The sequence below is a fragment of the Salmo trutta genome, chromosome 29 (assembly GCF_901001165.1).
Source record: "Salmo trutta chromosome 29, fSalTru1.1, whole genome shotgun sequence".
NCBI classification, from domain to species: domain Eukaryota; kingdom Metazoa; phylum Chordata; class Actinopteri; order Salmoniformes; family Salmonidae; genus Salmo; species Salmo trutta.
The window spans coordinates 45,544,363-45,568,230 of NC_042985.1; the positions used below are offsets into that span (position 1 = coordinate 45,544,363).

Consider the following 23,868-nt stretch of genomic DNA (forward strand, 5'->3'; position numbering starts at 1 on the left):
TAGAATATTTTGTGTGTGAGATGGATCTGATGGTGCCATTACATACCAACCCAAAAAGATCTGAGCTCCATCTAATTAGAGTTTAACTCAGCCGACAAATATTTACTCTTTGCAAAATATGTTACTGGGTTTTTATCTTGGAGTTTTTGTTTTCACCCTTTATTGGAAAGCTTACTGTATTTGTAAGTTTTCTTTATTTTAACATAATATAGGTCATTTTAGCAGATGATTTTATCCAATGCGACTTAGTCATACATTTTACATATGGGTGGCTACTGGAATCGAACCAACAATCCTTGCATTGCAAGCGCTACCGACTGAGCCAGACTGGACAATTTTGAATTAGGTAATTTCTTTTGTATTGCTGAAAATGTACTAGAGAGAAATGTTGCACCTGCATTTTAACTTGTAAAGCCATTTAAGTGTTTGTCATACAACACAAACGCATTTTCAACAGTCTCAAATGCTTTTGTATTTCATTTTATCTAACATTCTAGACAGAACTTTACATACACAGTAGCTAAACACTTCAGAAAATCCAAACATCCAACATAAAAAATAAAAATAAACAAGAAAGTCATGGTCAAATTGACTATTGTTTTCCCCTAAAACATTTATTGATTAGCCAAAGCTTAGTGTTTCTAGTCGAACACCTTCCACTGTAGATGCATAGAGATGGAACATTAACAGACAGCAAATATCAACACTCCTGACTAACCTCTCTCAGACATAGGTTCATACAGTTCGCCATGACAGCTAGCAGTCCCATTGTAGGATCAGCAGAATTGGTTACCAGGCCAATATTTTTTAAATGGCTTCCTACTTTGGGTGAATGCTAGCTGAAAAAGGACATTTAAAAAGAGTTCATAAAAAAATGTTTGTATTTTGCTAATTAGTCCACTGTTAATACAATCCTAAAATAATTATTCATGTTAGTAGGTACATTTTTCTAGATAGAATGAACTACAGAGTTACCAAGCGTTTAGCTCTGTGAGGGGTCGACCACGCGGCCCATGAAGACGAGGCAGTCTGTGCGGTGCTCGTAGATGAGGAAGAGGAAGGGCCGGTCTATAACGAATCGTATCTGTGAGGAGAGGGGCATGAAGCCCACCTGGGTCAGGGCCGCAGCCTCCGTCCCCTCCTCGTTCACCGTGATCGTCCCCTGGTGCTTCAACTGGTGGGGATAGAGATAGAATCGAGTTATGACCCAATGGTTATCTTATCTAACATTATTAGATAGCTAAAAAGTTATTTGGCTTTGACAGCATATTGCTGGTGTTAGCATCGAGCAGTGAAAGTTAAGATTGTGGTGTTTGCTCTCTTGGAGGTTTGTTTACCCAGTTAATTGCGATCTTCTCTGAAGTCATCCCAGTGAAGTCACCCCTCTCCTCAAAGAGGTCTGTGAGGCCCATCTCCTTAAGGTTGTCTATCAGGTCATAACTCTGCTCCAGCTTAAACCTGGGGAACACCACCTCACGTGTCCTTGGGTAGAGACCAATACAGAATATACTCTTTAGACACAGAGTGGTTTCAGAAAGTATTAATATCTATTGTCTTTTTCTACATTATCTCACCCATCTACACACAATACCCCAGAATGACAAAGTTATAATTTTTTTTTTATGTATTGAAAATGAAATACAGAAATATCGAATTTACATAAGTATTCACGCTCCTGAGTCAATACTTTGTAGATGTACTTTTGGCAGTGACTACAGCTGTGAGTCTTTCTGGGTAAGTCTCTACGACCTTTCAACACCTGAAATGTGCAACATTTACCCTCTAGGACTTTGCCTGTGCTTGGCTCCATTATGTCTATGATTGAAAAAATGGAGAGTGCTACTCAGTAAGTGGATTTGCCCATAACATTTTGTATTCATGTCACGACTTCCGCCGAAGTCGGTCCCTCTCCTTGTTCGGTCGACGTCACCGGCCTTCTAGCCATCGCCGATCCACTTTTTATTTTCCATTTGTTTAGTCTTTGTTTTACACACCTGGTTTCAATTCCCCAATTTCATGTTCATTATTTAACCCTCTGTTTTCACCATGGTTTTTGTGCGTGTTTGTTTTATGTATTTCGGTCCTTTTGTGTGAGCTTGGTATTACTACATGTACTTGGTAATTTTGAGTAAAGTTACTTTTATTACTCATCTCTGCTGTCCTGTGCCTGACTCCTCTGCACCAGCTACACCCAGACCTTTACAATTCAGGGGAAAAAAATGTAATTGCTTTGCCACATTTTTTGCAATATTACTTTAGTACCTTATTGCAATGAGGATGCATTTTTTGGAATATTTGTATTCTGTACAGACTTCCTCCTTTTCACTCTGTCAACTAGGTTAGTATTGTGGAGTAACTATAATGTTGTTGATCCATCCTTGGTTTTCTCCTATCACAGCCATTAAACTCTGTAACTGTTTTAAAGTCAACATTGGCCTCATGGTGAAAATCCCTGAGCTGTCACCTTCCTCTCTGGCAACTGAGTTAGGAAGAATGCCAATATCTTTGTTGTGACTGGTTGTATTGATACATGATCCAAAGTGCAATTTATATTACTTATTTATCACCATTCTCAAAGGGATATTCAATGTCTGTTTTTTAAATCGTTTTTTTATCTACTAATCTGTGTTTGAAATTCACTGCTTGACTGAGGGACCTTAGAGATAATTTTATGTGTGGGGTACAGAGATGAGGTAGTCATTCAAAAATCATGTTAAACACTATTATTGCATACAGAGTCCAAAAAGCGTATTATGTTACTTGTTAAGCACATTTTCACTTATTTAGGCTTGCCATAAAGGGGTTGAATCCTTATTGACATTTGAGCTTTTCACTTTTTATACATTTGTAAAAAATTCAAAAAACATAATTCTACTTTGACATTATGGGGTATTTTGTGTAGGCATTGACAGAAAACATCTCAATTTAATAAATGTTAAATTCACGCTGTAACACAACAAAATCTGGAAAAAGTGAAGGGGTGTGAATACTTTCTGAAGGCACTGTGTTTCTTATCCCATAGCTTCCATAATTTGGTCGTTTTTGGCCCTATACTCTAACCCAGTGGTCATCTTTTGTTCATACCGTTTACGGTGTTTATTCCTGTTCACCTTGGGCCAGGTCTGCTCACATGTTGGTCAAGTTTTGTCTGGAATGGCCACCTGTTGTCTTGTATGGTCACGTGTGCTGTTCTCTTTTATCATGTATGCCAGTCAGTCAGGTTCTTACCTATTGGTCAGATGTGGTCATATGTTCTCACCTGTTGGTCATGTTGCTGAGCCATTTGTTGACCACTGTGGGGGAGATCTCTTGCTCCAGGTTCCTCATGCCGGAGATCTTCCTGGGCAGGGCGATGAGCATGCTGATGTTCCCCACATAGGGGAGCTAGAATAATCATGACGATAATGATATGATGATCTTTTTTATGACGGTCTTCATCTATAACCGTTGGTTACACATTTATACGGTAATTGTGCCAGCCCTATACTGTAGGCCTATATTGCACTGCACTGAATCTTCTTTTTTATATATATATCTCACTTCCCTGAACTAAATGTCTATCACCCACCTGTAGGATGTCACACTGCAGTTCATGGTCTGCAGCAGCCAGGTAGTTCCCTTTGTTCTGCATCATTGGCACTCGAACGTTTATCTTCTCATTCACACGGAAGTTCCGGTAGTGAGTCATCTCCTTTGGGAATTTCTGCTCCCACGTACCTGTTTGTGTGGGTGGGGATTTGTTGTTTGTGTGGGTGAGATTGTTTGGCTTGTGTCAATAAGATGTTTCTCAATTTTCTTACAAAGAGAGGATTTTAAGTTTGTTGTTAAAGTCTAGGCCTAATGGAAATGTAATATAGACCATAATGTATCGCTTTAAAAGATTTTACTTAATGTTGACAAAATATAATCAGAGACAGACAGATACTTGGTGCTTGGTCCATAGAAATGGCATAGTTGGGGCTTATTACTCTGTTGTCTTTACCTTTAAAGTAGAGGTAGTTGAGTAGCATCAGCACCATATTGGGGTCCACATTTTTTAGTGGTTCTCTGATCAGTCCTTTGGTCAGCTTCGAGATGCGCCGGTTAGCCTTGTCCAGAAACGCCTTGTCCCTGAAGTCCACCGATTGGGGCTCTGCAAAATAGTATGCCTTGGTGTCTTCCCGGAAACTCGGTTCCACCGTCACCTCCTTTTTCACGTACAGGTCATTAACGGATCGCAGCATGTACCCGAAATTGCGTCGGAAGAGTCTGTGTGTGAGCTTCCGGAACAGCTTGTGCACCGTGGCGTTGTCGTAGTGATTGCTGGCATTGACGAAATTGGCAAATCCCAGCACCCGGTAGAGCTGAGAATGTGTTCCAGGCCCCGCTCCCAGTGACATCATGCCCATGGCAATGGAGATTCCGGCGGGCGCCAGCAGAATGTTGTGGGTCTGGTTGACGTTGTTCCGAAGGCTGCGGTAGAGGTTGAAGCCAAAGTGGGCGTTGACCACGTTGATTCGTTGGAGGCGTGAGCGGTCGTGAAATAGGCTCAGGAGTCGGGCGCGCCGGATTTTTGGATCTGAGGGTTCAGCGAAGATGTCGATATACGGAGCGGAAGTTGCGATCTCATCAATCTCATCCCCCTCACTGTAATAATATAAATATTATGAAAATATGGTCATTTAGCAGAAGTTTTTAATCCAAAATGATTTACACAGTCAATCAAACCCACAAGCATGCACCATGCTCCAACCACTGCAATCAATGGATTTTGTGTCTATGGACCGTCCCAGTGCTTAAATCCCTTGACATCGTTACAGGGTTAGTAAAGTGTGTATCACCCACCTGTAGTCGTCCCCACCCTCAGCCAGGATTTTGTCAAAGTCGATGTAGTCTTCGTCCTCAAAGCCTTCCAGGGGCAGATCATTGGTCACAGTGTTCTCTTTGTGGAACTCCAGAGGAATGTTCTCCATGTCCAGAGCTCCACCCTGGCCGAGGCCTCGTGGGTCCGGCTCAGTGTTTGGGGTCGGACTCTGGTCATAGAAGCTGAAGTGAGAGCCCAGGTCCTTGACCCCGGCGAGAGAGGGACCGACAAGGACACAGGACACAGCGATGACCGTGACAACCCACATCCTGGCCCAGACACAGCAGACAGATATAGAAGGCATTTATTCATCTAGAACAAACCACCGTCATCATCACAACAGACAGAGCTCGAGGAGAATGATCAAACTTTTCTATTGTGACTCAAAATAACCTAAAGCCAGTGTTTCTAGTCTGTCTTCAGAAAAGGAATCAGTCACGACCCACCATTTGAGAAACACTGACCTAAGGTATTTATCAAGAACCATGATCAATAGCAACATGCTTAGCCTTCTTTTGAAGGCATACACACTAAAGAACATCCAAAATTCTTCAAAAATGTATTCAGCAGTTGTTCAAAACTCGCAAACATTTCTGCTTAATTTCAGAGGAACTTTTCAGTTAATAAATAGGAGTTATGTACGAACACGACAGTGATAGTCTTTATCTTGTTAGGATTCACGTATTTGACGGCAGTCAGTCAAGGACTCTAAAATGGCTTACCTGTGCTTTCTCTGTGATGGCGGGAACTGGTCTGTTTGCAACACTGTGAAGAAAGAGCCGAAAGCCCAAACTGAACTTTGATGTCCTCTTACCCTGAACAAATAGCTCAGATCAAACAACAAAGTGTACAAAGTGCTGCATCCGTCTGAAATGTTTAACTCTGCCCCAGTCACTTGATCACTTAATACCCTATCTGTATTTTTTGTTTGAATTTTGTCCATTTAACTGGTAACTTTAATTGATACGTCGACATCAGTTATTGGAGATGACAGTTTTACATGTTTAATCATTAATACACTAAAATGTGCTATTTTGTGAAAAAAAGTTTTACATGTTAATGATATGCCCATACATTGTTACTCTAGATTTTACAATGCCATTGCAATCCAGATTCACTGGCCTTCATTGTAAAAAAAGTGGCACCGTGGACCACTGAGTTCTCCTCAGTGACATTCAATCTCTGTCTCTCCCTCTGTCATCCATCTATACCTGTGCAAAACCTGTGGGCTAGCGGTAACGATCCCAGCCTGTCTCCCCTTTGTTTGCAGCTGTCTGAATAAAGTGTGAAATTAAAAAAATCTCTCTATCATCTCCCTTTTCTCTTTCTTTACTGCTGACCAGACAGCTGCTGCCAATCATTGAGGCTAGCCCACTCCTTCAGAAGCTCTTCGGGGACTTCTGGCTGTACTCTGTTGCAGGGATGCAAACTGTTGAGGCCCCAAAAAGGTGACTGAAACATGCAAAAAAACATCCCTTCTAGGGGGAAATGCAGGTTTTAACTAATTAAACAAAGAAAATGATCTACATGATCAGTCTCTGTGTTTAAAATAAAACGTAGTTCATGTGAAACTAACTCACAGCTAAAAAATGTAAAGAAAGCAATCCAATGTTATTTGTTGCCTAGACTTTACTGCAAATGACACTCAAGTCTTGAGAAAAAATACACTCATTTTACAGTTAGCCATGACAGCCTTTATAATAGAATGCTTGTGACCACACACATCTAAATATTGCACATGGGAAAAAAACATCTTGAAGTAGAATGAAACAAAAAGGCATTCTATTTTTGCTCTATTATAGTGGCCATCGATCAAGTGTCAAAAGTAGTAGTAGACATCGATCAAGTGTCAAATTAACTTCTATGGGCTACGTGGGACGCTAGCGTCCCACCTGCTGGACACAGCCAGTGAAATATCATGGCAGCAAATTCAAAAACAAAATGTCATAATTCAACTTTCTCAAACATACAACTATTTTACACCATTTTAAAGATACACTTCTCCTTGATGTAACCACATTGTCCGATTTCAAAAAGGCTTTACAACGAAAGCAAAACATTAGATTATGTCAGGAGAGTACCCAGCCAGAAATAATCACACACCCATTTTTCAAGCTAGCATATATGTCACAAAAACAAAAACCAAAGCTAAATGCAGCACTAACCTTTGATAATCTTCATCAGATTACACTCCTAGGACATTATGTTATACAATACATGCATGTTTTGTTCAATCAAGTTCATATCTATATCAAAAAAACAGATTTTTACATTAGCATGTTTTGTTCAGAACTAGCATACCCACCGAAAACGTCTGGTGAATTTACTAAATTACTCACGATAAACGTTGACAAAAAACAAAACAATTATTTTAAGAATTATAGATACAGAACTCCTTTATGCAATCGCGGTGTCCGATTTTAAAATTGCTTTTCGGTGAAAGCACATTTTGCAATATTCTGAGTATATAGCCCGGCTATCACGGCTAGCTATTTTGACGACCACCAAGTTTGGCACTCACCAAACTCAGATTAACTATAAGAAAAATTGGATTACCTTTGCTGTTCTTCGTCAGAATGCACTCCCAGGACTTATACTTCAACAACCAATGTTGTTTTGGTTCCAAATAATCCATAGTTATATCCAAATAGCTCTGTTTTGTTCATACGTTCAGGCAATTACACTGCTCAAAAAAAGGGAACACTTAAACAACCCAATGTAACTTCAAGTCAATCACACTTCTGTGAAATCAAACTGTCCACTTAGGAAGCAACACTGATTGACAATACATTTCACATGATGTTGTGCAAATGGAATAGACAGGTGGAAATTATAGGCAATTAGCAAGACACCCCTAATAGAGGAATGGTTCTGCAGGTGGTGACCACAGACCACTTCTCAGTTCCTATGCTTCCTGGCTGATGTTTTGGTCACTTTTGAATGCTGGCGGTGCTTTCACTCTAGTGGTAGCATGAGACGGAGTCTACAACCCACACAAGTGGCTCAGGTAGTGCAGCTCATCCAGGATGGCACATCAATGCGAGCTGTGGCAAGAAGGTTTGCTATGTCTGTCAGCGTAGTGTCCAGAGCATGGAGGCGCTACCAGGAGACAGGCCAGTACATCAGGAGACGTGGAGGAGGCCGTAGGAGGGCAACAACCCAGCAGCAGGACCGCTACCTCCGCCTTTGTGCAAGGAGGAGCAGGAGGAGCACTGCCAGAGCCCTGCAAAATGACCTCCAGCAGGCCACAAATGTGCATGTGTCTGCTCAAACGGTCAGAAACAGACTCCATGAGGGTGGTAAGAGGGCCCGACGTCCACAAGTGGGGGTTGTGCTTACAGCCCAACACCGTGCAGGACGTTTGGCATTTGCCAGAGAACACCAAGATTGGCAAATTCGCCACTGGCGCCCTGTGCTCTTCACAGATGAAAGCATGTTCACACTGAGCACATGTGACAGACGTGACAGAGTCTGGGGATGCCGTGGAGAACGTTCTGCTGCCTGCAACATCCTCAAGCATGACCGGTTTGGCGGTGGGTCAGTCATGGTGTGGGGTGGCATTTCTTTGGGGTCCGCACAGCCCTCCATGTGCTCGCCAGAGGTAGCTTGACTGCCATTAGGTACCGAGATGAGATCATCAGACCCCTTGTGAGACCATATGCTGGTGCGGTTGGCCCTGGGTTCCTCCTAATGCAAGACAATGCTAGACCTCATGTGGCTGGAGTGTGTCAGCAGTTCCTGCAAGAGGAAGGCATTGATGCTATGGACTGGCCCGCCCGTTCCCCAGACCTGAATCCAATTGAGCACATCTGGGACATCATGTCTCGCTCCATCCACCAACGCCATGTTGCACCACAGACTGTCCAGGAGTTGGCGGATCCTTTAGTCCAGGTCTGGGAGGAGATCCCTCAGGAGACCATCCGCCACCTCATCAGGAGCATGCCCAGGCATTGTAGGGAGGTCATACAGGCACGTGGAGGCCACACACACTACTGAGCCTCATTTTGACTTGTTTTAAGGACATTACATCAAAGTTGGATCAGCCTGTAGTGTAGTTTTCCACTTTAATTTTGAGTGTGACTCCAAATCCAGACCTCCATGGGTTGATAAATTGGATTTCCATTGATTATTTTTGTGTGGTTTTGTTGTCAGCACATTCAACTATGTAAAGAAAAAAGTATTTAATAATATTATTTCATTCATTCAGATCTAGGATGTGTAATTTTAGTGTTCCCTTTATTTTTTTGAGCAGTGTATCTGAAGGGTGACGAGCGAGCGCATTTCGTGACAAATTTTAAAAAAATATTCCATTACCGTACTTCGAAGCATGTCAGACGCTGTTTAAAATATATTTTTATGCGATTTTTCTAATAAAATAGCGATAATATTCCAATTGGGGGATGTTGTATTCGTTCAAAGATTGAAAGAAAAACATGGAGTCCTCTCGTGGACGTGCACTCCAGTGTCATTGTTCCCTGCCTGACCAGTAACAAACAGAGCTGCTGTACTTAGCCCAGAGACTGCAGAGCTCTCTTTCCACTTTCTGGCGCCTTCTTGAGAGTCAATGGAAACCTTAGAAAATGTCACGTTACAGCAGAGATGCGGTATTTTTGATAGAGATGCCACAGAAGGAGAACAAATTGTCAGACAGGGCACTTCCTGTATGGAATCTTCTCAGGTTTTGGCCTGCCATATGAGTTCTGTTTTACTCACAGACACCATTCAAATAGTTTTAGAAACTTTAGAGTGTTTTCTATCCAAATCCTCGTTTCTGGGCAAGAGTAGTAACCAGTTTAAATCGGGTACGTTTTTTATCCGGCCGTGCAAATACTGCCCCCTAGCCCCAACAGGTTTTAACAAGCAAAGTAAAAATTTCACCAAATTCTCTCATTCTGAAAATTAACCACATACTGTAGTAGTTCACAGATAGTAGTTAGTTCATTAGCTAGTTAACATTTCACACAGATTGCCAGGGTCCAGTAAGCAACTAACACGTTATAACTTGAGGAACGGCAAGGAGTCATATACCAGTTAATACTATAGCGAATTGGTTACTAACGTTAGCTCATCTGATGTTGTAACGTTAGCTAGCTAACGTAAGATGTCTGTCTTTATTAGCCAGCAAATTTTCACAACATAAACTCAATTATTTGATCAGTTAAGTTGGCTAATGTTGCTCAACATTTCTCTGGCTAGCTAACGGAGAATTTGATCCAGCTAGCAAGATACTTAACAATGCTAACAATACTTGTTCCACCACACTTTCTCCCTCACCTCAAACTTTCCAAATGCTAGTTGTTTTTCGGTTACAGCTCATGAAGTACATTTCATCACCGTCTCCATGGTCAGGCTTCTCACCTACCTCTTCGTTATTGTTCAGGAGACACCCTGCTGTAACTGGCAAACTGCTTTTCCACTCTCTGCTGTCTTTCCAGAGCACGAGTTGATGCTGTAACTAGCAAATTGGTTGTCTCCTCTCTTCAGTCGCGTGATGCATTCTGTTATGAGAATCATTGGCTGATCCTTGGATACAGCCAGTATTGCTCCAAACTTCTCATCGGATCTATGCGAATCATGTAGATCCCCTATTTTGGATCCAAAATGGCTAATTTCGCCAAAAGGTTACTAGTTTGCATCTCCACTGTTGTCATGGCCTTTACTGTGGAGGGCTTGGATCTGTGGCCAGAGTAGTGGTATGAGGAAGTGTGTGAGATCGCCACCAAGTCTCCTCTCCTGATCTTCCCCATCGGTGAACCGCTCCACTCCGAGAGTACAGCTCTGCCAGACACACACACACACAGAGACACACACAAAGACCAGCACAGTCAGGTGGTCAAGTCACCTACCCTAAATGATGGCACCTGTATCTTTACTGGAACTCTACTTGTCCCGCTCAAAGTCTAACTTTACCTGTCTCCTTTCTGTAAGTATAACTACCTGTCTATCATCAAGGCTGAGCTTAGTGACCTACGATCCACCATCATCAACTTGTTGGACCCCTCCCATGAAGGATCTGCTCTGATCAACAAACTAGACTTCGCCATGTCAACGTACCTACTGTCTGTTTACAGGCTAGAGTACACGAGGTGATGTTCCGGTACTTTGAGGACAAAGCCATCCAGAAGGACAAATCAGGTGGGTGTAATTTTCTATTATGGATCCCATTAGCTGCTGCCAAAGCAGCAGCTACTCTTCCTGGGGTCCAGCAAAATAAAGGCGGTTTATAGTATTTTAAAACACTACAATACATTCACAGATTTCACAACACATTATGTGCCCTCGGGCCCCTACTCCACAACTACCACATTTCTACAGTACATATCTACAGTGCGTGTGTGTGTGCGTGATTGTGTTGTGTATGCATGTGTCTGTGTCAATGTTTGTGTTGCTTCACAGTTCATGCTGTTCCATAAGGTGTTTTCTATCTGTTTTTTCAATCTAATTTTACTGCTTGTGTCAGTTACTTGATGTGGAACAGAGTTCCATATAGTCATGGCTCTATGCAGAACTGTGTGCCTCCCATAGTCTGTTCTGGATTTGGGACTGTGAAGAGACCTCTTGTGGCATGTCTTGTGGGGTATGCATGGGTGTCCGAGCTGTGTGCCAGTAGTTAGACAGCTTGGTGCATTCAAGATATTAATACCTCTCATAAATAAAAGTAGTGATAAAGTCAATCTCTCCTCCACTTTCAGCCAGGAGAGATTGACATGCATATCATTAATATTAGATCTTTGTGTACATCCAAAGGCCAGCCGTGCTGCCCTGTTCTGAGCCAATTGAAATTTTCCAAAGTCCTTTTTTGTGGCACCTGACAACACGACTGAACAGTAGTCAAGGTGCGACAAAACTAGGGCCTGTAGGACCTGCCTTGTTGATAGTGTTGTTAAGGCAGAGCAACGCTTTATTATAGACAGATTTCTCCCCATCTTAGCTACTACTGCGTCAATATGTTTTGACCATGACAGTTTACAATCTAGTGTTACTCCAAGCAGTTTAGTCATCTCAATTTGCTAAATTTTCACATTATTTATTACAAGATTTAGTTGACATTTAGGATTTAGTGAGTGTTTTGTTCCAAATATAATGCTTTTAGTTTTAGAAATATTTAGGGCTAATTTATTCCTTGCCACTCACTCTGAAACTAACTGCAGCGCTTTGTTAAGTGTTGCAGTCATTTCAGTCACTGTAGTAGCTGACGTGTATAGTGTTGAGTCATCCGAATACATAGAAACTCTTTACCTTTTACTCAAAGTCAGTGGCATGTCGTTAGTAAAAATAGAAAAAAGCAAGGGGCCTAAACAGCTACACTGTTATCTGTGTTATAATGTTTTATATTGATTGTATATTCGTTTTTGCTCCTCGTGAGGTAGATGACCAGGGTTTTTTTCTGTTTCTGATTCAATGTATCATTAGGTTCGATGAGGGTGTGATCTGTGTTGCTGATAATCTTCAATGTCTTCCTCAAAATTATGGCTGAAAAGGTAGGTGTGCTCTTAACCTTTTCACCTGTGAGTTCCAAATGTCTCTAAGGGTCATCCCAGCATGAGTGTTTTATACGTGATGTCAAAATGCGCTCACTATTCCAAAATGTGATTGTTACTCAACAGGACAGTTAATCTGCGCTGCCCTCAAACTAAGGCACTCTGCCTGCTTTTATTTATAGGCTGTTTTCAAGTTGTCAATTTCAAGTTTTATTTTCTATCAACAGTTTGAATTAAGGTGTGTTCCGCCTCATTAATTCACATAAAAGTAGGCCATTTCACTTTTGTGGACAATTCATTTGCTGGGGCATTACTGAGCCGGAAAAACTCCCCCAAGCACTTTGCCATCGTTTACGCAGATCAAGTATGCAGACATTTGCATATCTCCAGTCAGAACAGAACCTGCATAAACTTTTAAACATTTTCCGTCTGGTGCCCGCTTCGCCTTCATTGTTGTTTTCATTACTACATGATAATAACTTTGGAGATGTGTGCGTTTCTATCAAAGTAAATGCCTTATTACGTTATAATAGTTTCTGTATGCCATTTTTACTATGTATTAAGCATAATATATTTGTCTGTATTCCTTATAACCGCGGACACGCAAGGTAACATTACTAACTTCATAACATATATGGTGTTATGCTCAGTCGTGCTTATGTAGCTAGCTACATTCTTCTATTAGCTCTGTAAAACAATGCTAATTGCGACAGGGAAACATTAGTTGTGTTGTCTTTTGAAGCTACCCTGGCCTTATGATGATGGGTTGTTTTTATTTGGCCTGTTTAGCATAGCTCTGTTCTGCCCTGCCCCCTTGTGGAGCTCAACAGTTACTGTTTTTTACTGTTATATAACTCATATTTGTGATTTTGTCAATGCAATTTATTCTTTTGATAGCAGAGTTATGTTACTTCTTTGTAATATTGTTTAATTGCTATATCCTGATATTGTATTGTAATTACTAATAAGTCCTCTTTATTCTGTACTTTCAGAAAACACACACACAAACGGTATTGAACATTATTTGCCAATATCGTAACTGGAACTGGAAATCCTTCGAGCTGAAGATTGAGGCCAGCTTTTGTACCCTAGCGTACACTCCTTAACAGTTTCACTGGATGAAAACACAGCAAGAAAACACATAGGGCTATATGTAAGTCATCTATTTTATTGAATTATTGGTGGTGGTTGAACAACAACAAAAACTTGTTTGCCTAGAGGAAAAAAAATGCAAGAAAAGACTGACAACTTATGAATATGCATAACCGATAATTCATATTCATGCAGTGATTGAACAACAACTGCATTTCCACCCCCCACCTCTAAAGCATAGTATCATGACAGATTACCGTTCAAGTCACCTGTCAGTAATTGCTGCAGATGTGCTCAATAATGCTTTATAAGGGCACAAGGCGAGACCCAAATGCAGACATAGGAGCCAGATGGTTGAGCTCCAATATTAGAGGCAAAAGGCAGGTTGGGGACAGTCGAGAGTTCATAACCAGGTTAGAGTCCAAACAGTACCAGGCGATAGGTAGGCTCGAGGTCAGGACAGGCAGGGGTTCAGTGATCAGGTCTGAGTCCAAACAGTACAAGGGGATAGGCAGGCTCGAGGTCAGAACAGGCAGAGTGGTCAGGCAGGCGGGTTGGGCGTCAGGACAGGCAAGGGTCAAAACCAGGAGGGCTAGTGACATGGTTGCTGTATGGACAGTGGAGAGGACACGAACGTCTCGTTTGTCATGCCACTTTACTGCCAGCTGTTGACCGTTCTCCTTGAACTCCAGCCACCCCTCTGCTGCATCCGAATGCCGGCATCCCCTTCCTCTTCAACCTGACTGTGCCACAGGCCCCTGTGCTGTTGGAGAGCAGATGCTGGAAGAGTGTGAGACTGCTGTACCAACTGTCTACATACAAAGTGTGTCCCTTGCTGAGATGAGGAGACAACATGGTCATCACCGTGGACCCGGACACCCCAAGCCCCTCATAATGTTGGATGTCAGTGGTGGACCCTGTATAGACTATAATGTCCTGGACAAATCCTGTCTTCACGTCGCACATAACAAAGAACTGGACCCCAAACCTGTGCCTTTTGGAGGAAATATATTGACGGAACGCCAGTCTACTCTTCCATAACATCAGGGACATTTCTTATTTTGTGTGACGGGTCATTTAGCTTGGCAGTAGCATTGTTGATGAAATGCAGGCATCGCAGCAGAACTAGGAAGTGGTCTATGGAAAAGATGGTGGCAAAGAAGGGAGTTGCAAACATAGGATCTGTGATCCAGTATTCTCTTAGGGAGTTCTTTGCTATTCCCATAAGGACTGTCACCAGGAAGGTATACATTTCACTAATTGTGGTTGTCACCCATTTAGCGAGTTTCCCCCTCACTCCTGGCTCTCTCTTCTCCTGTAGCTCCAAGGCATAGCGATTGGTGTCCTCTACTATTTCTCCCACCAGCTCCTCTGTCAGAAACAGCTTGAAGCACTCTGCCTCAGAGGGAAATGGCAAGGGGCTTTGCACTTCAGACTGGGACTCAAAGCAAACAGCAGGGCATGGAGGGGTGAAATTGCTGGCGGCCTTCCACTTACCATAGACCTCCTGTACTTCATCCACTGTCGGTCTGCCTCCATCACCACCAGCATCCTCAAAGGGACCTGGGACTTTGTCAGTGGACAAGGGGTCCTCAGATTCAGGGTTCTCAATGGCTACAAGGTTGGGGGCAGCTCCTCACTGTCACTATCAGAATCTGATTCCTGACTTTCATACTCATACTCACTGTCAGAATTTATAAAAATCTCCATAACTTCCCCATTTGTGAAGGAGATTGCTAATGCTGCAGCTTAGCCTACTAACTACATAAACAACAACACTGAATGGCTCAGAGTGGGAGTCAGAGGTTATGTGATTGACTGCCGGGACATCCCAAAACAGTGTTAAATGCTGACTGTTGCGTCAATCGAAACTGGACGTTCTAAATAAGCGCTCTAATCACACCGGTTTGAGCGTACGTTGTAGAATGATCACACCTTTTTGTTGCTCCTTGTGAAAAGGTTAATACCAAATGTTGCTTTGGTTTTGAATTATTTTACAGCCCGGTTTCAGGTGGTATTTGGATGGTATTTACTAAGATAATGTGTTAACTGTAGAGTCATTTTTGACAAAATAAATTGTTTAAGAATTGTGTAACAAAATGTACTGTGTGTTGAGTTTTGTTTAGGAAAAGGATATGTTTGTTTATAGAAACCCCATTATATTTGGGTTATTGTGCCATCTGCTGGCCAATTAATGTTTCACACTCTAGAACTGCGTAAGGGGTTAACTGGCAAGATGGCACCAGCTAGTAACAGGTGAACTAACAGTGTCACAAAGAGCTACAGTTTTCAACAGTCCTTTTATTTCACATCCTTTCATTTACTGTTTTTTTGTTGATCATTTTATAGTTTTTAAAGTTAGCTTTTACCATCATTATCATTTGGAATCTGTTCAAATAACCTGGTAAACTATCAATGCTTTAATTATCTAAACCTTGGAAATGTGTGACAAACTGGACTGCAATCAATAAATCTCAAGATGTTTATTGAGGGTTGGAACCTACCTGTATTTTGGTGTTTAATATAATTGGTTAATTAAAACCTGTGGAACCGAAGCCATAACAAAAGTTGAAAACTATATGATATGGGAATGGTGTCATTGAAAGTGAAATGAATTGCTTTGCTTGGATTTCCGTGAAGGAATGAGGACTCTGGAATTGGTTGATTGTGGAAGTGGTGAATTGTGGTGGAGTTGTGCATTCATTGTGATTCAGGTGGAGTGTCAAATGTATTACCTACTGTGGATTTGATGTGGATTGATGATTGCGGATGTACAAAATGTGGAAATACGGGAGAAGATTGTCATTGTGTCACTGGCTTTGTGGAACTGTGCTTGCTCGTACCGTGGTCTTCCCATTGCATTGCAAGCGCTCTGCCCCGTCCCACTCTATTAAATATATATATTTTTTTTATTTAACCTTTATTTAACTAGGCAAGTCCATTAAGAACACATTCCTACATGGACGAAGCCCGCATCTGTGAACCGAAACTGACGTCACATTATAAATGTTACCGGGTGCCGTTTGTGAAGTCCAAATGTTGCAAAGTGTTTAATCTCAGATTAACATTGTTGTGTATGCAAAAGTGGATTATTGAAAGTGAAAGAAAAAAAATCTCTGAAAGAAGAGAGTTTTTGGGGGTATTTTACAACTTTTACTTTTATTTCACTACATTCCTAAAGAAAATAACGTACTACAAACATTTTTCTTCTCACCCAAAAGTTCTCGTTACAATTTGAATACTTAGCAGGACAGGAAAATGGTCCTATTCACTAAATGATCAAGAGAAAATCCCGGGTAATCCCTATAGCCTCTGATCTGGCAGATTCACTAAACATAAAAGCTTTTGTAAATGACGTCTGAGTGTAGGAGTGTGCCCCTGGCTATCTGTAAATAAATAAAAAACAAAAAAATGGTGCTATATGGCTTACAGCACCAATGGGAGAGGATGTACAAAATGTAAGGAATTTGAAATTATTTCACTTACTTTTGACACTTAAATGCATTTTAGCAATTACATTTACTTTTGAAACTTAAGCATATTTAAAACCAAATACGTTTATTATATTGCAGGGTGACTTTCTCTTTTACTTGAGTCATTTTCTATTACGGTACAGTATCTTTTTACTTTTACTCAAGTATGACAGTTTGGTACATTTTCCCCTACCGCTAAAGATTTCATTGCACTCCATAGTTCTGTACAAGAGCTACTGTCTGAAGAGGAGTCAGAGCAGGGCAATGACAATTGTGATTCGTTTTAGGAAGCTAGGCGTATGTCACGCGTCACTACTTCACAGGAGTGCCAATTGAACGTAAACTTTAAAAAAAATCTAAATGCGTTTTTTTGGCAGAAATGCCTTCTGGAACAAGTGAACTTTCATGTGCGTCAATAACAAACTTGTGTGCCATCTGTAAATACGAATACAATTGTTAACCTGTTGGGGCTAGGGTGCAGTATTTGCACGGCCGGATAAAAAACGTACCCGATTTAAACTGGTTACTACTCTTGCCCAGAAATGACAATATGCATAATTAGTAGATTTGGATAGAAAACACTGTAAAGTTTCTAAAACTGTTTGAATGGTGTCTGTGAGTATAACAGAACTCATATGGCAGGCCAAAACCTGAGAAGATTCCATACAGGAAGTGCCCTGTCTGACAATTTGTTGTCTTTCAGTTGCATCTCTATCGAAAATACCGCATCTCTGCTGTAACGTGACATTTTCTAAGGCTTCCATTGGCTCTCAGAAGGTGCCAGAAAGTGTAATGGGGTGTCTGCTGTCTCTGGGCAAAGAACAGCAGGAGAATTTGTGAGTGGTCAGCCTGGGAACAGTGACACTGGAGATGCGCGTTCATGAGAATTTTTTCTTTCAGCCTTTGAATGAATACAACGTCGCCCGGTTGGAATATTATCGCTATTTTACGAGAAAAATAGCATAAAAATTTATTTTAAACAGCGTTTGACATGCTTCGAAGTACGGTAATGGAATATTTAGATTTTTTTTGTCACGAAATGCGCTCGCACGTCACCCTTCGGATAGTGACCTGAACGCACAAACAAAACTGAGGTATTTGGGTATAACTGTGGATTATTTGGAACCAAAACAACATTTGTTGTTGAAGTAGAAGACCTGGGAGTGCATTCTGACGAAGAACAGCAAAGGTAATCCAATTTTTCTAATAGTAATTCTGAGTTTAGGTTGTCCCAAACTTGGTGGGTGTCAAATTAGCTAGCCGTGATGGCCGAGTTATGTACTCAGAATATTGCAAAATGTTCTTTCGCCGAAAAGCTATTTTAAAATCTGACATAGCGATTGCATAAAGGAGTTCTGTATCTATAATTCTTAAAATAATTTATGTATTCTGTCACCGTTAACCGTGAGTAATTTAGTAAATTCACCGGAAGTTTTCGGTGGGTATGCTAGTTCTGAACATCACATGCTAATGTAAAAAGCTGGTTTTTGATATAAATATGAACTTGATTGAAGAAAACATGCATGTATTGTATAACATAATGTCCTATGAGTGTCATCTGATGAAGATCATCAAAGGTTAGTGCTGCATTTAGCTGTGTTTTGGGTATTTGTGATGCATGCTAGTTGCTTGGAAATGGCTGTGTTTTTTTGTGTCTATGTACTCTCCTAACATAATCTAATGTTTTGCTTTCGCTGTAAAGCCTTTTGGAAATCGGACAACATGGTTAGATTCAGGAGAAGTGTATCCATAAAATGGTGTAAAATAGTCCTATGTTTGAGATCTTTGTATTATGACATTTTGTGGCTTTAAATTTGGCGCTCTGACTTGTCACTGGCTGTTGAATAGTGTGGGACGATTTCGTCCCACCTCCCCTAGAGAGGTTTTAAGTAGGACCATCCGGTTACTCTTTTCAAATCATCGTCATCTACACTGCTTTCATCACCCCGTCTGGGGATCAGTGACACGGCTGATTAGCTGTCCTCAGATGACCTCTCTTCCAGAACGAGTGAAAGTAAACACAGACAATTTACATTTTAATTTTAGTCATTTAGCAGTCGCTCTTATCCAGAGCAACTTACAGTAGTGAATGCATACATTTCATACATTTTTTTTCTTCCGTACTGGTCCCCCGTGGGAATCGAACCCACAACCCTGGTGTTGCAAACACCATGCTCTACCAACTGAGCCACACGGGACCTGTGTGGCTCAGTTGAAGTAGAAGGACACTGGTATATCTTGTGGACAATCAGAGAAGTACCTATGAATGAAGGATAAGGCCCAATCGAACCCTTTTCATGAAACGGAACCCTTTTCACGAAGGCCTGGGTCCGACAGAGATACACGACGTAGACCAGGGCTGCCCGACCCTCTTCCTGGAGATCTACCGTCCTGTGGGTTCAGTCCAACCCTAAATTAACACACCTGTGGGCTTGTGTCTAGATCGAGCGGGCCCTGGACAGGGATTTGAGTGAAGGCGGTTGTAATGTGAACATTCACGTCCTCGCAAACGGAGTGAATTTTGGCAGACACGTTCTCCGGCAACTTTACACCTAGTCATGGTGTCTAATCCTTGATCTTTTTCTCAAACTTCTTCCGCTGCAGTACATCTCTTCATAAGAGCGTCTGCTAAATGACTAAAATGTAAATGTAAAATGTTCACTGGATGAACTCAAAAGGGCAGTGGACCCAGCAAAACATTGGTTAAAAACGGAACATTGTGACACGACAGTTTGAGGTTTCACTCAAGCTACCTCGCCTCCAACCAAGCGTCTCCTACTAAATCTGAACTTCAAAAAACATGTCACTTATCCACCCTGTGATACGAAGCAGATGCTGATTGGGATTCCTAAGCTACCCGGAGCTGCTCCAACGTTAGAGACAATACAAAATTCCACTTGCAGCGTACTCGATGGTACAAGAGATTATCGACTCCCTATTAGCTAAACAGATTATCAGGGAATGTAACATTACGTACAGTGCTCCCATGTGGCCTTACCAATGAGTAAATGGTGTATTACGATTGACTATAGACAACTAAACAAGCTGGTTCCGTTGTCTCGTTGGCCAGTGACGCAGCTCGACCAAGAGTTGCCAAAGGTGGCAAACTCCAACTACTTCTCCACCGTCGATGTGGCAAATGGTTCCTGGACCATGACATTCGACACTCCTGACCAACACAAGTTGGCTTTCTCTTTCTCAAACAAGCTCTTCACGTTCAATTGTTGCCTGTTCGGGTATGTGAACTTCCCCTCAGAGTTCAACACCTTCCTGCACAAAGCAAAGACGTAGCCACCAGGGGGACGATAATCTATGTGGATGATCACATGACGAGTGAGACTTGGTCACATCACTTCAACGAGATGGACCACGTTCTTACCCAACTCAGGGTGGCACGGGCTAAGTTGGCTATCATGGAAGGACAATGGTGCAGGACCAAGGTAAACTATGCTGGTGGGTGCTGGTGGGTGCTGAGGGCATCCTGCCACAGTCTAGTAGAATCCAAGCAGTTTGCAACATCAAAACACCTACACACCTTCATGAGGTGCGCAGCTTCTTGGGAGTATGTAATTACGCCCGTCAATTCATCAAAAAATATGCCGACTTGTCAAAGTCTTTGACCCGTCTTCTTCAGAAGTTCATTACCCCCCCATTGGAAGTGCTGTATCTCCCTCATTTTTCAGAATAAAAGCCTGAAACAATGCCTAAAGACTGGCCACATGTAGGAGAAGCCAAAGAGATCGTGAACTGGGTCCTAAGTCTTTGTATGGTGGATAGGCTTTCAATGGAAAAACAGCCTTTCAAAATAATAGTCTTCCTGGATGGATTTTCCTCAGGTTTTCACCTGCCATATCAGTTCTGTTATACACAGACATTATTTTAACAGTTTTGGAAACTTTAGAGTGTTTTCTATCCAAATCTACCAATTATATGCATATCCTAGTAGCAGGCAGTTTAATTTGGGCATGCTTTTCATCCAAAATTATTGTTAAGTTAAAGCGAATGAAACAATGAATAAATACACACAAAAATATATACAAAATATAGCTACCATGCCTTAATCATCTAATATGACTATGTCCACTGTCTTCGCTAAATGACTCTATCATGGCATTGTCTCTATTGTCATATCTAAGGTGATCCTACTTGAAGGTGGGTAGTTAAGGCACTCTCTAAAATGGCACCCTGAATGACAAAGCTTACATTGGAGACACTACAGGGCTGACCTAGGGAACTCTGGAGAAGAGGCTGGGGATGCTGTGGATGGCCCACCTGATGGGGTTTCAGGATCTATTGCCAACTTAGTTAGAGTCCACATCAACCTGTTAGGTTATAGGGGGCAGTATTTTCACGGCTGGATAAAAAAATGTACCCGATTTAATCTGGTTACTAATCCTACCCAGTAACTACAATATGCATATACTTATTATATATGGATAGAAAACACCCTAAAGTTTCTAAAACTGTTTGAATGGTGTCTGTGAGTATAACAGAACTCATTTGGCAGGCAAAACCCTGAGACAGATTCTGACAGGAAGTGGATACCTGATGTGTTGAATTGACTTTAAGCCTATGCCATTGAAAAACAAAGGGGCTGAGGAATGTTTTGGCACTTCCTATGGCTTCCACTAGATGTCACCAGCCTTTACAAAGTGTTTTGAGTCTTATACTGTGAGATCTGACCGAATAAGAGACTTGGAACGGTGATGGCCGATTAGACCCCTGGCGCGCGAGTTGATGGTGGGTACTCTCGTTCCGAAACGTTTTAAAAGAGATCCCAATCGTCCGCCTTGAATTTTATTCATGTTCTGGTTAAAAAGGCACTAATGATTTAAGCTATACAACGTTTGACATGTTTGAACGAACGTAAATATATACTGCCCCCTATCCCCAACAGGTTAACTTCTTGGGGCTATGTGGGACGTTAGCGTGCCACCCGTGGCGCACCCTATCAACAGCAGGTGCATTTCAAGAGCGGCAAATTTGAAACCAAATAAATGTCAAAATTCAAATTTCTCAAACATACAACTAACTTACAGCCTTTGAAAGATAAACATCTCCTTAATCTAACCACGTTTTCCGATTTCAAAAAGGTTTTACGGGGAAAGCATAAAGTTAGGTTATGTTAGGAGAGTACATTGACAATAGCTGTGTGTAGTGTATTGTCGATTCAAAGACAGGCGTCACCCAAACCATAAAATCAGCTAAAATTATGCACTAACCTTTTACAATCTCCATCAGATGACACTCCTAGGACATTATGTTAGACAATGCATGCATTTTTAGTTCTATCAAGTTCATATTTATATCTAAAAACAGCGTTTTACTATGGCGTTGATGTTCAGGAAATCGTTTCCCTCCAATACCGGCAGTCAAGTCATGACAACAAAATAATGAATTAATATTAGAAAACATTGGTAAAATATTATATTGTCATTCAAAGAATTATAGATTTACATCTCTTGAACGCAATGGACTTGCCAGATTTAAAATTAACCTTACTGGGAAATCACACTTTGCAATAATCTGAGCACTGCGCCAGAAAAATACGCATTGCGATACAGACTAACCGCCATGTTGGACAGATCTAAAATCGAAAATACTATGTAAATAATCCATTACCTTTGATTCTCTTCATCAGATGTCACTTCCAAAGAATCCCAGGTCCATAACGAATGTAGTTTTGTTCAAAAAAGCTCATCATTTATGTCCAAAAACCTCCGTGTTGTAGCACATGATCTAAGCCAGCCGGACTTCACTTCACTTCAAGAACGGAAAAAATATATTTACGTTCGTTCAAACATGTCAAACGTTGTATCGCATAAATCATTAGGGCCTTTTTTAACAAGAACATGAATAAAATTCAAGGCGGACCATTGGGTTCTCTTTTAAAACGTTTCGGAATGAGAGTACCCACCATCAACTCGCACGCCAGGTGTCTAATGGGCCATCACGTTCCAAGGCTCTTCTTCAGTCAGATCTCACTGTAGAAGACTCAAAACACTTTGTAAAGGCTGGGGACATCTTGTGGAAGCAATAGGAAGTGCCAAAATATTCCTCAGCCCCTTTGTTTTTCAATGGTATAGGCTTAAAGTCAATTCAACACATCAGGTATCCACTTCCTGTCAGAATCTGTCTCAGGGTTTTGCCTGCCAAATGAGTTCTGTTATACTCACAGACACCATTCAAACAGTTTTTGAAACTTTAGGGTGTTTTCTATCCATATATAATAAGTATATGTATATTGTAGTTACTGGGTAGGATTAGTAACCAGATTAAATCGGGTAAATCTTTTTATCCAGCCGTGAAAATACTGCCCCCTAAACCCTAACAGGTTAAACTAGTTGTAGGCTTTTGCTTCAAATCCTATTGCTTTTAACTTCAATATGCTCTTTAAAAAAATAAGACCTACACCACTTTTAACAGCATATTACTCAACACTAGTGAGACTCATGTCACGGTAGGCGTACATTATATCGAAAAACATGACGTGCCTCTCTGCCAATAATTACATATAGAGGACTCTAAATTAAAACCAATAGCCACCTCATGGGTCTCCCGATGGCGGCCGGCAGGGGTATCGAACTTGCATCCTGCCAGATTCCATATAGGGGGAGAGACGCAAAAGCCCAGCTATCCTAGCTGGCTCGGCGGTCTCAAATGGAGGCCGCTATTGAACGTTTCCAACATTGCAGAAGCTGCATTTACTTTACTTTGTTCCAGGACAATGTGGACCGCATTGACTTTGAATGTAGCAACTGCTTGCTTGCGGAGGACTACATGAGCAAAGTAGCTACACTTAGCAAGCAAGTAGAAAACCTACATAAGCTACTGGGGAACCCACGCCCACCTACTTTTTATCTTTCTTCCTCCCCAGTAGCCGGATGCCAGTCTGGTGGAAGTTTTGCCACCGTGTCGGCTTTCCACAGCTCACTGGCCGGTGCTAGGCAGGGTTCCATCCCCGAAGGGGTCACCTTCC

At 41.5% G+C, this 23,868-nt stretch overlaps 1 protein-coding gene and 1 long non-coding RNA gene across 2 annotated transcripts; one reads left to right on the forward strand and one right to left on the reverse strand.

Annotated features, from left to right (window-relative positions):
• Window positions 1–453: 453 nt before the first annotated feature.
• Window positions 454–10,976, reverse strand: LOC115167698 (heparin cofactor 2). Its single transcript, XM_029722352.1, has 8 exons — window positions 10,898–10,976; window positions 5,566–5,608; window positions 4,825–5,112; window positions 3,983–4,626; window positions 3,569–3,717; window positions 3,260–3,384; window positions 1,338–1,482; window positions 454–1,174 (listed from the first exon to the last, which is right to left on the reverse strand). The coding sequence occupies exons 1-8, from the start codon at window positions 10,959–10,961 to the stop codon at window positions 983–985; spliced, it is 1,650 nt and encodes a 549-aa protein (XP_029578212.1). The 5' UTR covers window positions 10,962–10,976; the 3' UTR covers window positions 454–982.
• On the forward strand, window positions 5,112–14,990 carry LOC115167699 (uncharacterized). The gene is made up of 5 exons (XR_003870530.1): window positions 5,112–6,291; window positions 10,915–10,978; window positions 12,257–12,324; window positions 13,317–13,477; window positions 14,738–14,990. It is a non-coding gene; the product is annotated as an uncharacterized LOC115167699 (long non-coding RNA).
• Window positions 14,991–23,868: the final 8,878 nt, after the last annotated feature.

What these genes read in the sequence shown, in the direction of transcription:
- LOC115167698 (XM_029722352.1), bottom strand. Translation starts at nt 10,961, where the DNA reads ATGGCTTTGTCCTCAAAGTACCGGAACATCACCTCGTGTACTCTAGCC. An exon ending in TGCAGTGTGACATCCTACAG is followed by an intron (nt 3,385 to 3,568) that starts GTGGGTGATAGA and finishes TGATTATTCTAG; the next exon opens with CTCCCCTATGTGGGGAACAT. An exon ending in CTCAGCAACATGACCAACAG is followed by an intron (nt 1,483 to 3,259) that starts GTGAGAACATAT and finishes TCTCTACCCAAG; the next exon opens with GACACGTGAGGTGGTGTTCC.